The 14,437-nt window shown below is 34.7% G+C and overlaps 1 protein-coding gene across 1 annotated transcript in view; it reads right to left on the minus strand.

Annotated features, from left to right (window-relative positions):
* STYXL2 (serine/threonine/tyrosine interacting like 2) overlaps positions 1 to 14,437 on the minus strand; it is a 34,877-nt gene that overhangs the window by 14,327 nt on the left and 6,113 nt on the right. Inside the window, exon 3 of the mRNA XM_051999031.1 lies at positions 1,057 to 1,151. Coding sequence (XP_051854991.1) covers positions 1,057 to 1,151 — 95 coding nt within the window. The remainder of the gene's footprint in view (positions 1 to 1,056; positions 1,152 to 14,437) is intronic.

Raw genomic sequence — 14,437 nt, forward strand, 5'->3', positions numbered from 1 at the left:
TTAAGTTAGAGCTTAATGAGTAAGGGATGGCCCATTCAGACTTACACTTTACAAAAGTCACTTTGGTAGCTGAATAGAAGATGGACTGGAACAGTAAGACTAATTAGAAGGCTATTGCAATAACCCAGGTCACAGGGGATGAGAACCTTAACTAGAGTAATTGTTGCTCTAGTGGATATGCAAGATATATTGTTTAGATGGAAATTGCAAGTTTGGTATCTGATTTAATATGATGAGTGAGAGAGAAAGAAATTGAAGAATCAAGAAGGATCAAAATTGTAAGCTAGAGTGATTGGGAAGATGAAAGAGTAATAGAAAAATTTAGAAGTTGGGACATATTTGTGGGAAGTGGGGTAAAAGAATTCTGTGTTGGTTATCTTTGAAACGCCTATGGGACATCCAATTCAAAATGTCCAAGAGTAGTTGGTTATATGGTATTGGAGCATAGCTGGTTATATAGTATTGGAGCATAGGAGAAGGACCAAGGCTGGATAAATAGATCTGGCAAATGTCTGTAGAAGAATGATAACTGAACTCATGGGAACTGATGAGATCATTGAATGAAGACATATACAAAAATTGGTTGAAGAAATGGAGATATTCTTTAGGGAACAAAAGAAAACCCTTGGTCGGTGAGCAGGATCACAAAAACCATTTTAAAATATCTATAAGATTGCCATGTAAAAGATGATTTATCCTACTGGATCTCAGAGCCAGATGTAAGACCAAGGAGTACAAGTTACAGGACAGCATATTTCTAATCAACCCAAGGAAAGTCTTGGTCACAATTAGAAATAAAATGTGCTGCCCCAGGAGATAATGAGCTAGAGATTTTCCAGCAAAAAGTGGATGAACATGGTCAGATGTGGTAATATATAGGAGAATCCATGCTTAAAATTCAGGTTTGATTTGGATTAGATAACCTGATCTCTATCTAAAGTCTCTTTCACCTCAACAATTCTATGTGTTTAAAATGTGAATCTCCAGGAACAAGGTAGTGTCTTTAAATGAACCTCCCACCTTCTTCACCTCCTCTTTAGGTTCTGATTTAATTACCTTCATTGATGATCTGCTTGGCAGCAACAGCTGATGACAGGTGAATAGGATCCATGAAAATACTCTCTGTTTCAGCATCTGAGACCATGGAGTACCTGGGGGTAGAGGACACTCATATTAGGCTGAGTGAATACAAGCATCTTAAGAGCAGAAATTCTGTAATGTATTCATTTTGTATTCGTTTTGTAATGATTTGTACACAGTAGGCCTCTAATCAAACTTTGGTTGAATTAAATTGATAAGAATATTATCCAAAGGATATTAAAGCTCAGTATTGCTGGGATCCTGTTACTGTAAGATTTGTCTGAATACTAATAAAAATCTTAGTTTTTTTTAAATTTTTGCTAATGATTCTCTTTAGGCTTGTTTTAAAAAAAATATACATTACAAATATATTTACATAAGTGTCTGTTCTAAGTGTGTCTAAAGCATTGTGAAAATTTCAATTTCAATTTAAAACTGAAAGATCTAGATACTAAACTGTGTAAGTTACAGTCAAGGTGCAATCCACAAACAATTTTGCCATATAATTTTGATCTGGAGAACCAAAGTATCTAATGGACATAAAAATGACCTTACAGTCAGAAAAAGGTCTTAGTCCAAGGATTATCCCGTACACCTATCAGCAGAGTAACCCTGAGTAGGGGACATAAGCTTTCAATGATCTGAAGGCAATTTTGTAAGCCTAGAAGTTGCACAACAGCTGCTGATCTTCCTTGATAGAGGAAATTTCCTCACTAGAAATTCCCTGCATCAATGAAATCACAAGTCTGGTTCAAAAAACAAACAAATAAAAAACTCCTGAAATGGTCAATATACAACTTGTATTTATAAAGTCAGTATTTTGATGAGTTAGTTTATGTTGAGAGGTAGATCCAGAATATTTTGCCCCTTACTGCTAAAAGCTTACTGACATTATCCAGTTTCAACTTTGAGTTATAAATTACAAATGTACCAAGAATCATCTACCATTTGGAGGGAGACAAACCCAATAACCAAACAATTGTTCTACTGCAGGATAGGTTTATTAGATGTAGTAAAGAGCACATTTGGAGAAGGAAAAAAAGAGAGGTACCTCAGGTAAGAATAGGACAAGAAGCCTTCAACTTTAAAATAGAAAAAGAGCTCATAAGACAAGAAAACTGAGAAGAGTCAAATCCCAATCTATCCACATTGTTTATACAAAACAAGGATGCTCAATACAGAAAAAGGCACTAAAAATTCAATTGAGATGTGATAAGATAAGAAAACCTGGGAGAAAGAACTGAAGGACTTGACCTAATCAAGAAAAATAGACAAAATGGAAAATCAAATAAATACAACTATTTTTAGAATTGGAAAAGAGAAGAACTAGCAGATAGAAAGGTTTGAATTTGAAGTAAAAGGGCAAACAACAAAAAGAACTAAGGAAGGAAAGGCTGGTAATACCAGAAGTTCTCACCAAGAGCAGAATAAAGGTAGGGATGATTTTTGCTATACCGGTTGCCAATGTTGTTGGTATGATGGGTACTGCCCCTTTTGTATGTGGACATCCTATTTGCAGAAAGAAGTAGAAAAAAAACTTTGTGTGAGGGACACAAAGGACAGCTTAAAGGAAAGCAGCCCCTTAGATATAAATGCTTCAGGAGAACCACAGTTTATTTGGGAAGATATGAGTTAATACAAGGGCCAGACACACCGATGAAAGGTGGGATGTTTGCAATGTTTTAATATGTATCAGTTCATTTACATATAATTGTTTTCAGTTATATGTAATAGATATATTATCTATATAGCCAAATATAATTGAGAAATATAGTCAAAAATATAGTCAAGAAACAGCAAATTAAAGATTTTTTGGTGAAAATGGGATAATTGTATATGAATCAACCCTTAAAAGGGATTTTCTGATTCCTATATTTCTCTGCTAGATTTTTATAAGTATACTTTTATAAGTGTTTCTGTTTCCTACTCTCTGCCTGACATTTTTGTGTATGGGTGAGAGAGTATGATTAAGTTTATGGGTAACCTCTTATAATGTGATTATTTCTGCTTTTACCTTCTTGGTTAATGTGTCATGTTCAAAAGTTAAAGATATCATTGTGACTCATCAGTACAAATAGGAAACATGCCAGAGGAGGTTCTGTAGCTACAGTAATCAGTAGTAGGAGGGTGTTCCCACACTTAGGATCTTGAGAATGCATGAGAGGCACATGTCTCTCCTTTCAGTGAACCATTCCAACATGCTACAGTGAGTGGAGGTGGATGTGATTGAATCAGCCCTAACCTAGGAAGGGAAATAAACTGGAGAGAATTGGGGGTCGGTAGCTGTACCTATCTTACATTGGCAGATTACAGAACACGGTAGCATGGTGGCTCAACCCAGACACCTATTGGAATGAAAATCACATCAAAATACTAGCAAACAGAGTTTTCAAAGTGCCCAGAGCTTGGTACAGTTTCTAGCAGAGAATAAGTAATTAATAAAGTCTTGTTGACTTGACTTGACTTGACTTGGAGAACACCAGAGAGAGCTTTCTGGTCCCAAAGAATACAGAATAATACTGACCTTTCACAAGTGAAAATCAAATGAGATAATGTTTGTAAAGGTCTTTCTAAACTTTGAAATGCTTCATAAATGTCATTTATATTAGTTTATATGTATTATTTTTATATAACATTAATTATTATATAATAATAATTATATATTATATTATATCATATTATTACTAATCACTATTATTATTGTGGTGCCCTGCTTAGTTTTACCACTTGAAGAAAAGGAAGTGAACAAAATTATGAAGATGTTGAAGTCTACTTTGAAGAAAATAGCCCCCAAATATTCAGAAGCAGGCAAGTTCAGTAAGCAGACGAAAGTCAACAAACTAAAGATGATGATATTTAAGAAAGATTTTAGCAGGCATAAGAAAATGTTTGAAAAGTCTCTGTGGAAAAAAAAGGAACCAAGGAAAGGCAAATACATTAAGTAATTAGATATTCATTTAAAAATATTTCATCATCTAGGTGCCATACACTCAGCTGGGTACTTGAGGAGATTCAGATGTCAGTAACCATACCTCACATCTCTATAACATTTACAGATTACAAAATGATTTCTTCATAGTGACAAGGAAAGATAGGTAATATAAGAATTATTGCTTCAATATTATAGAAAAGTAAACTGAAGTTTAGAAAGTTTAAATGACTTGCCCATCCACCCAGCAGATGTGAAGTTTCTTCACTCATTTTCACACAACAGATGCCCAAGGCCCCTCACCATCTCAATCCCCTGTTTCACCACACCCATCCTCTGGTTTCTTACTTCATTCTCACCTAACAGGAATTCAACGGCTCTTACCATCACAATTATCCTTCTGGATGGTTTCCAGCCTATAATTGTCTTTCCCAAAATGTGGCAACCAGAATTGAACATAAAACTACAGAAGTATCCTGGCTGAGACTTAATATAATGAAGTTATTATCTCCCATTTCCTAGACACCCTGCAACTCTTCATGTAGCATGTGTTTATACTTTTTCTTGCCGTTGATGTGTGTGGAATGATTCATATTTAGTTTATTATCTACTAAAATTCCCAGATCTCTATCAGAGAAATACCGATGGGCTCTATTTGTATATGTGAGGTTGGCTTTTTAAAGCAAGTGGAAGAAGTTATTTTTCAAAAACTAGATGACTATTTGTTAGGTACCTCCTGAGATATGAGGTATGAGTTGGATCATGGTTTTTGAGGACCCTCAAAAAACTGTCCTCTAGGAGGACAAAAACACCTCAACTTTCTTTTATTCTGATTCTGATTATTTTTTATCCTTCAACTTTGAAATAGAATAAGAGTTCATGATAAGACATTAGACATAAGTGAGAAGGGAGAAAAAGAGATGAAACTCACAATCTACCCACATTGTTTATGCAAAACAAGGATGCTCAATACAAAAAAGACAAGTGAGACATAGTAAGATAAGAAAACCTAAAAGAACTGGAAGAACTTGACTTAATCAAGAAAAATAGGCAAGATGAGAGAATCAAGAAAGTAAATATAACTGTTTTTAGAACTGGGGAAAGAGAAGAACCAGCAGATAGAGAAGTTTGAATTTGAAATAAAAGAGCAAACAATAAAGAAGACTTAGGGAGGGAAAGGCTGATATGATATATGAGATATGAGTTGGATTATGGTTTTTGAGGATCCTTCCAAATAGAACATTCTGTAGTCCTGTGATCCTTTGTTCACTCAGATATTCTTATTGCTCTATGATCTCATTGATGTAGCCATTCCCTACACTAATACAGATCTCAATTTACCCATAGTCATCCATCCTCTGTGATTCTAACTCATGCCTTCCTATAAATTTACTACAGAGAATTCATCCAATATGCTGGAGATCTCCTTAACTTATACTATCTTGAGAATAATGATGGAAGGTGTTGTTATCCATGTAACAAGCCGACTTTTTTGAGCTCATATATTTCTTTGATTATATCCTTTAGATCAGTGGTTCTCAAAGTATGGTCTAGAGAATCCTGGGGATCTTTGAAACCCTTTTAGAGGGTTTACAAATTCAAAAATAGTTTTTATTTCCAATATGGTAAATGCTTATAAATACAATCCAGATAAACAAAAATGCTTTGGAGAGATCCTCAATAATTTTTAATAGGATAAAGATACTGAAAACAAAAATTTGATAACCAATGCTTTAGATCATCTCTAAAAATCTCTTATTTATTGTGTACTATATTGCCTCCTGCTCATGGCACACATGCTTCTCCATTGTTCCTTTGGACAATCCTCAGTTTCACTTCTTCAGCTCTGTAGTATTCTACAATCTAGAGACAAATAATAACATTGGAAGACTATCGGTATTAAAAAGATAGGCCTTTGTTTCAGGGACAAGCTCTAGAAGTTGTTCATTGTACTTAAATCATAGTTTAGGCTAAACATTCTTATCCAATTTGTGTGGAGTGTGTGCCATGGACACTCTTGGCAGTTGGACAAAATCTATGGGTCTCTCCTCAGAATGATGTTTTAATTTACATAAAATAAAATAGTCACAAAGAAAATCAGTTGTATTGAAATAGTTATCTATATATATATATATATATATTTAATTTCACAGACCCCAGGTTGAGACCCTCTGGTAAACATTCTTCATCTATTTTTTTCTTGTGTAGTTTTCCTTTGTTTTTATTGCTCTTCAGTCATATACATTTGGAGTTTTCTTTGCAAAGATATTGGAATAGTTTGCCATTTCCTTCTCTAGCTCATTTTATAGATGAGGAAACTGAGGCAAGGTTAAGTGAATTGCCCAAGATCACACAACTAGTAAGTATCTGAGGCCAGACTGAACTCAGGTTTTCTTGACTCCAAGTCCAGCACTCTATCTACTAAGCTACCTCTGCTATTCATGCAGGTGGTTAGGCTAAAGTTTGGGGGTGATTTGTTAAAGTGATTATAGGTCTCACTTGGAAGACATTGCTGTGACTGACTGATTCAGTAAGCACAATGCCAATTGCAAACCAGAGTGTCTGAAGGATTTCATCTGAATCTTGAATTTATCCCTGGAGAATACCTCTTGGATTTGGACTCTGTATAGATTTCCTCCACAACAGTGGGGTCTTGACAAGCAAAATCTCCCTTTTCGATGTCTTTCTTGTAATTACCCATCAATTGATCAGTCAATAAGCACTTTTAAGTGACTACATTGTGCTAGGCACTGTGTTAACTTCTAGGGATACAAATTAAAACAAAGGATTATTATTTTTTCTTTCAACAGTATTTTATTTTTCCAAACACATACATAGTTTTCAACATACATTTTTTGTAAAACTTTGTGTTCTAAATTATTCTCCCTCTCTCCCTTATCGCTCTCCTCACCAAGATAGCAAGCAATTTGATTTAGATTAAATATATGTAATTCTTTTAAACATATTATACAAAAAAAACCAGACCAAAAGGGAAAAAACACAGGAAAGGAAAAAAAAAAACAAGCAAGCAAACAAACAACAACAAAGATGAAAATACTTTGTTTTGATCCACATTCTCCATACAGATTTTTCCATTTGAAAAAATAAAATACTATTTTAAAAATATTATGCTTCAATCTGCATTCATTCTCCATAGTTCTTTCTCTGGATGCAGATGGCATTTTCTATCCCAGGTCTATTGGAATTGCCTTGAATCACTGCTTAGTTGCAAAAGAGCCAAGTCCATCATATTGATTATCGCATTATGTTGTTATTGTGTAACAGTCCTTGTTAGTCTTTTTAAAGATTTCTGAAACCAGCCTACGTATCGTTTCTTATAGAACAATAATATTCCATTACATTCATATACCATAACTTATTCAACCATTCCCCAACTGATAGAAACTCAGTTTCCAGTTTCTTGCAAAAGGGCTGCTACAAACATTTTTGCACACGTGGGTCCTTTTCCCTCTTCTGTAATCTCTTTGGGGTGTTCAGTAGAGAGCTGGATCAAAGGGTATACAGTTTTATAGCCCTTTGAGCCTAAAAACAGAGGATTGTTGAATATATCCTTCAAGTAATTTTGTATAATTTTGACATATGCCTAGAAGACACCTTATTGGAGGGGAGCCTTTAAGGCAGCATTTTGCTCTGCTAAACCAAATACTTTTTCTTATAGGCAAGTAACAATAAGTATAGGCTCTTGTATTATTCTCTACATATTTCAGCCAATCATATGTGCTACATCTGAAAATCTAGTGGTTTCCTATTACCTCTAGCGAATGGGGTCATGAAGAGTCAGATATGACTGAAATGACTCAATAACAAATTACAATGCTCACTCCTTCAGGATGAGGACTTGCTGGCTTACTTGTATTTCTGTCCCAATGATTAGCATCGTGTCTGTCATAAAGCAAACTCTTACTAAATGTATTTTCTATCAGTATGACTCAGTAAGGAATGCTGACCTCTGTCTTTTCTTGGTAAAAGTGATATCCAAGATTTTTTTTCATGGCTTTAGTATTTTTTTCTTCCTTCATATACCTTAAGAATAGATTTTTTTCAGCGACTTCAAAATTAGGTTATCCCCTCAGTGTATATTGAAGCTTCTGGGTAATCCATGTGGCTCAAACTTTGCTCATTCCTCATTCCTGAACCCTATTTTTCAACTTATTTTTCACAATTTTTACCCAATTCTACCTTTGCTTTGAAGTCATCTGGTATCAAAATTTAGGGAGAGAAGCTAACAGGGAGAGGCAAGGACAGGGTCTTCAATTTTCAGCTTAGCAGACCAGGAGAACATTGTACACAAGTGTAACAGGAAGATTATGTAATGATCAACTATGATAGATTTAGCTCTTTACAACAGTGTGGTGATCCAAAATAGTTTCAATAGATTTGGGATGGAAAATGCCATCTGCATCCAGAGAGAGAACTATGGATAATGAATGCAGATTGAAGCATAATATTTTTTAAAATAGCATTTTTTCCCCAAATACATGTGAAGATAGTTTTTAACATTTACCTTTGCAAAACCTTGTATTCCAAAAATTTTCCCCTCTCCCCATCACAGGAAGACAGTAAGAAAACCAATATAGGTTAAACATAGAAGCATACTATTTTTATCCTTTTTTTGTTTGTTTGATTTTTCTTGTGTTTTTTCCCTTTTGTTCTGATTTTCCTTTTATAATATGACAAATATGGAAATGTATTTAAAAATAATTACACATATATAACCTATATCAGATTGCTTGCTGTCTTGGGGAGAGGGAAGATAAGGGAGGGAAGGAGAACAAATTTATAATTTAAAATCTTACAAAAATGAATGTTGAAAATTATCTTTACATGTAATTAGAAAAATAAAATGCTATTGAGGAAAAAAAATTTCAACTCAGGTGCCATCTTTTTCTTTATGAGGACCATCCTACTTTGACTCTAGCAGTCCCCATAAAGATTAGTTCCTTTCTGCTTTGTATAAATCTATCCAGGTATCTGTAGTTAGTCTCCCCTCTTAAAAAGTAAGATCCTTGAAAGCAAAGATTGCTTTACTTTTGTCTTTTTTGTGCCTAGCCTACAGTATCTGTTATGGAGTATAAATATTTATTGATTGCTTGATTGATCCTAGATTTCATCAGTCTATTGTTTGGAAACTTCCTCCATACGTACAGATCAGCAACTCCTAGGTAGTTCAGAGTTTTAGAGAATTGCCTGAATGCACTGATAAATTAGTGACTTGCCAATATGTGTGGAAGGCAGACTTTGAACCTGTTTAATCCCAACTTCAAGCTCACTCACTCCTTTGGATTTAATCTTGAGAGTTTTATCAAGTTCTTAATAAAATTCCTCTACTTCTTAATCCCCCTGTAACAATTACTGGGATATAAACTACAATTATTGTGGGAGTACTTTTTTATTTTTTTACTTATTATTATTATTTAATTTTTAATGTTATTATTATATTCAGAGTTCTAAAAAGCATAAAGATGATTAAAGAGTTCGGAATAATAATAATATATTATTATTGAGACAATTGGAGTTAAGTGTCTTGACCAGGGTCACACAGTTAGAAAGTGTTAAGTGTCTGAAATCAAATTTGAACTCAGGTCCTCCTAACTTCAGGGCTGGTACCCTATCCACTGCACCAGTTGCTGCCCCTTGGGAAGTACTTTTTGCAAATACTTATAATGAAAGTGCATAAGAGATGACCAAATACTCAATGAAATGATGTTTCTTGTTGCCTTTGAGTACATGATAAAATCCTTTTTGCCAACTTCCTTATTTGGTTCTGCAAGGATAACCTGTGGTTCATCTTTGCTTTTATCTGCAATTTCCTCCTGTCTCCTGGTTTCATTTATAGCAAGAACATCAAGACTTATGCTATTTAGTTGTTCCAGGAGCATGAAAATTTTTTGGTCCTTGAGAAAAGAGTTCACATTTAGAGTGCCAATAGTTATAAGTATAACTAATCTTTAGGTATAAATAATTAATAGTATAAAATTTATAGGCAACCTAGAAATGATGTGATTCTTAGCAGTCTCTGCCCACTTTTCTCCTAATCTATCATCAACACTAGAGCAGAGGAGCCCCCCCATAGGGCTTTTTTTTTGTATTTTTTTTTTTACTTCATGGATTTCCAAAGTAAGCAATTACCTAATCTCCTGTAGCTTCTGTAATACTTAATTAAATTGGCCCTAAGAAAGCAGACTCAGCTTGCTTGTTGTCCCAACCATACTCAAAACCTTTGCAATGCAAGCCAGTAGAGCTAATGCTCAGTGGGCACTGCTTTTGTTCCTCTCCAAGCCATAATGAGACATCCTTTGTTCACATAAAGGTATTAATGAATGACTGTAATAGCTGACTTTTACAGTTAGCTTCATTTGAACAAAGTGAAAAATATTAAGTTAAAGAAAAAAGGTCTAAGAGTAGAATTTCAAGTGATTCAAGAAGAATAGAAAGGGAGAACTGGGGAACTTTTCCCAGATCATGAAATCACAAGGGGATTTTTTGGGTCTGGACTCCATCTTGATGAGATTAGTAGAGTAGGAATCAACAGTGTCAGAATTAAATGTCCCTTAATGATCCCAGAAGGAGAGAATATACCCATCTGAGTAGCTGAAGAGAGTCTCCTACACAGGAAGATCAAGTAAACAGCTCAAAGAATGGTTAAGAGGGAAGTGTTAATAACTGACTGTCTTACTTGAGGGATCAGAGCAGCCATGGACTCGGAAAGTTGTGGGGTGGAGGGGTGGATTTGGAATAAAGAAGACTTCCTAGTTGGAAAACCATGGGCAAGTCATCCTTATTTGTACCACGTGATATAATATAAGCAAAATTCTTTGAAAAATACAAAGCACCAAATAAATGTCAGCTGTGTGAACCTGAGCAAGTGACCTTATCTTTTTGTGAATTTTTCTCACCTGGAAAATAAATAGCCTTCAAGGGCCCTTTCAGCTCTCAGATTTATTTAGCATTTTGGGGTTTTCCCCCCTCTTCAACTCAGTTTGAGTTGAGAAAAGAGGTGTACAAAGCCCTATTTCTTTTGGTTGGTTGGGTTTTTTTTTTTTTTTGGGCGGGGGGAAGAGGGGGGTGCGGGGTAAAGACATTCAGGATCAAGTGATTTTTCCAGGATCATACAGCTAGAAAGTATCAAGCACCTCAAGCTGGATTTGATCTTTTCAAGTCCCCCTAACTCCAGAGCCATCTTTCTATTCACTGCACCATCTAGGTGCCCCTCCTCTCTCTTTCTTAAAGGAAGCTGTGGATCCAGGAAGCTGGATTACAGGATGTGCTCTTTTAGGATAATGACCTCAGGGAGAGTATGCAGGAGAAGTGGGCACTTTAGAAGGCAATCTTGGAACTGGCCACTATAAATCAGAGAAACTGTCAGGAACCAAGAGAATAAGATTGAGAAAGGATGTGCTGGTAGCACCTTGGAGAGGGGGGGAAACTATTCATGTAGATATAAGAGGGGAGGTCCATTAAGTAAATCAATCAAATCACCAAACCTCATTTAAAATCAGTGATAAGAGCTATACATTTGTCTGGTGAAAAATACATCTCAATTATTCATCAGACATGAATAAAGCTGGATGCCTCCCTAGTTGTAACAGGAAGTCTGTTAACATTGGCTAAGGGACTTGGGCATGCCTTCTGCATCCTGTATAAAACCATCAAGTTGATTAGAATCAGAGATTTCAGTGCCTGGAAATATAGTTTCAGTTAAACCCCTGGCAAGAAATTGATTGGGAGAGATGGGAAGGACCATAGCCTGGTCTCGATCTTAGGGACTTTAAAGATCTGAAGAATTTGGGACCTCTAATTTTTATATCAGGGTTCTAGTAGCCGAAGGAGATAGATGCATTGGGTGCCAAAATCAGACTGGACACAGAGTCAAGGCTCTAGAAAGAGCCCTGAAGGGGAAGATGGAGAGCATTCCTACAGACTCCAACAAAAAAAGACTTCCTAGCATTATTGGTTACTCCTTTGACTTATGTGCTATAAGATTGAGCCTATTTTCCTCTAGATTTTCTATGAAAGTCTCACAAACTTTGGGGAAATTGTTTTATATCAATTGTTTTTCATTTATAAATATCTTCTACTAAAAGTTGCTTGGCTGACATTGATAATCTTGGGGAGAAGTTCCACTGGTGGGGACTCATAGACTCTATCACAAAAAAACCCTCCAAACCCTTAAGATTAAGCTGTAGAACCCTGCAAAAATCTAATAGTCAAATTCTGGAGATGGAACTTGTCATTTTAAGTGGGAGTTGGGATAATATAATTTTTTTTTGCTATAGAAATTTGCTACACAGAAAAATATCCAGAAGCCAAAGTCAGCAGGGTTTTGTAATTTTATATTTTAAAAGCATCTATAATATTGGGGTGTACAAAAAAGAGAAGTGAGATAAACCTTCTATTATCCTTCAGCTGTGATCTGATGACCCTTTACTTGAATCCTTTCCAACTAAAGATAAATGTAGAGAAGTTGGAAATGGTTCAGAGTTCTAAAAGGCATAAAGATGATTAAAGAGTTCGGAAATAAGACCCATGAAGCAAGAGTAAGGGGAAAGGAATCATTCAGCCTGGACAAGAGAAGGCTAGTGGGAGATTTAATAAGTCTTCAAGTAGAGGAAAGGCTCTTAGACAGAGGGCAATGACCAGCTGGTTTTAATCTCCACTGAAAACAGAATAAGAGGAAATGGGTTTAAACTGCAGCGTGAAGGACTTATGTTAGATAAAAAGAAGAATTTCTTAACATTGTAAGTCACTGAAAGATATTGGTTGTAGGATTTTTCTCTGAAGATCTTTAAAAAATATTATGGATCCTCTATTGTCTGAGATAACTTAAATGTCTCTACCTGAAGGCGAGGGAATGAACTAAATGACCTCTCAAAGGACTATTATAACCCCCAAATTAACTACTTATAGTGTTTTATTAGGCACTATAAAATTTGCTAAGTAATTTATATATGATATATATATATATATTTGAACTTCACAATTACCCTGTGATGTAGGAAGTGATCTTAGGATCTTTGAGATCCTAAGAAGATCATCATGAAAAGAGGCATGAAAATAAGGCTTCCATGTTTTATTTTAATTCTCATAATGCTGTTCCAAAATGGGTTAGCAGTAGAGGTAATCACAGAAAATGAAAAAAATTAACTTTCATGAAATTAAAAGGTTTTTGCATGAATAAAGTCAATGCACCTAGGGTAAAAAAAATCGAGGAAAATTCTTTGCATCAAATAACTTTAAGGGTCTGATATATTAGAAATATAGATATACTAGATCAAAGACCATTCTCCAATGGATAAATTGTGAAAGGACACGAACAAAAACTTCTCAAAAGGAGAATACAGACTATTGATAGTTATATGAAAGATTACTCCAAAACACTAATAATATAAGAAATATATATATCAAAACAACTCTGAAGTTTTGCCTCACACTCAGTAAAGTGGTACAGTTGACAAAAGATGAAAAATAGTTAATATTAGAGGGATTGCAGAGAGACAGGTACACTACTATACAATTGGTAGAGTATGAAATAATACAACCTTTATGAAAAGCAATTTGAAATTATGTTAGGAAAGTAATTAAAGCATACATACCCTTTCATACAAAGCTCAATATATATCCCAAAGATGTCAAAGACAGAACAAAATGTTCCATATGCCAAAATATTCATAGCAGCACTTTTGTTTTTGTAAAGAAATGAAAATAAAGTAGATACTAATAAGTTAGGGAACTAACTAAACAATTGTAGTATAACAAGGAGGTGGAATGTTATTGCATGATAAGAAATTATAACAATGAATTCAGAGCATCATGGTAAGACTTGTACAAACTGATACAAAATTAAGGAAGTTGAACCGGAAAAACAACACAATGACTACAATGATATTGGAAAGAGAAAAAGATCCAAAACTGAATCCCATATCATAATGACCCAGCTTATGTGCAAATGATAAGAAAGTATACTTTGTTCCTTTCTTAGCTGAAGTGGGAGTTTATGGGTGTAGAATGGTGTCATACTCAGTTTAAATGTTCATTTATTTTATGGAAATGATTTTTGTTCTCTTTTTAAAAATTCTTTGTTATAAGGGACAGCTTCCTGGCTAGAAGAGGGATAAAATTTAAGATGTAAAAAAAAAATTTGTTCTGTCTTTGACATCTTTGGGATATATATTGAGCTTTGTATGAAAGGGTATGTATGCTTTAATTACTTTCCTAACATAATTTCAAATTGCTTTTCATAAAGGTTGTATTATTCCACACTCTACCAATTGTATAGTAGTGTACCTGTCTCTCTGCAATCCCTCTATTTATAATAATAATTATTATAAATTATTGTAAAATCAGTATATTTATTGTCAATATTATAAGACAAATATCTAGAGTTGAGAACCCAGTGTTCAAAGCAAT

The sequence above is a fragment of the Antechinus flavipes genome, chromosome 4 (assembly GCF_016432865.1).
Source record: "Antechinus flavipes isolate AdamAnt ecotype Samford, QLD, Australia chromosome 4, AdamAnt_v2, whole genome shotgun sequence".
NCBI lineage: Eukaryota > Metazoa > Chordata > Mammalia > Dasyuromorphia > Dasyuridae > Antechinus > Antechinus flavipes.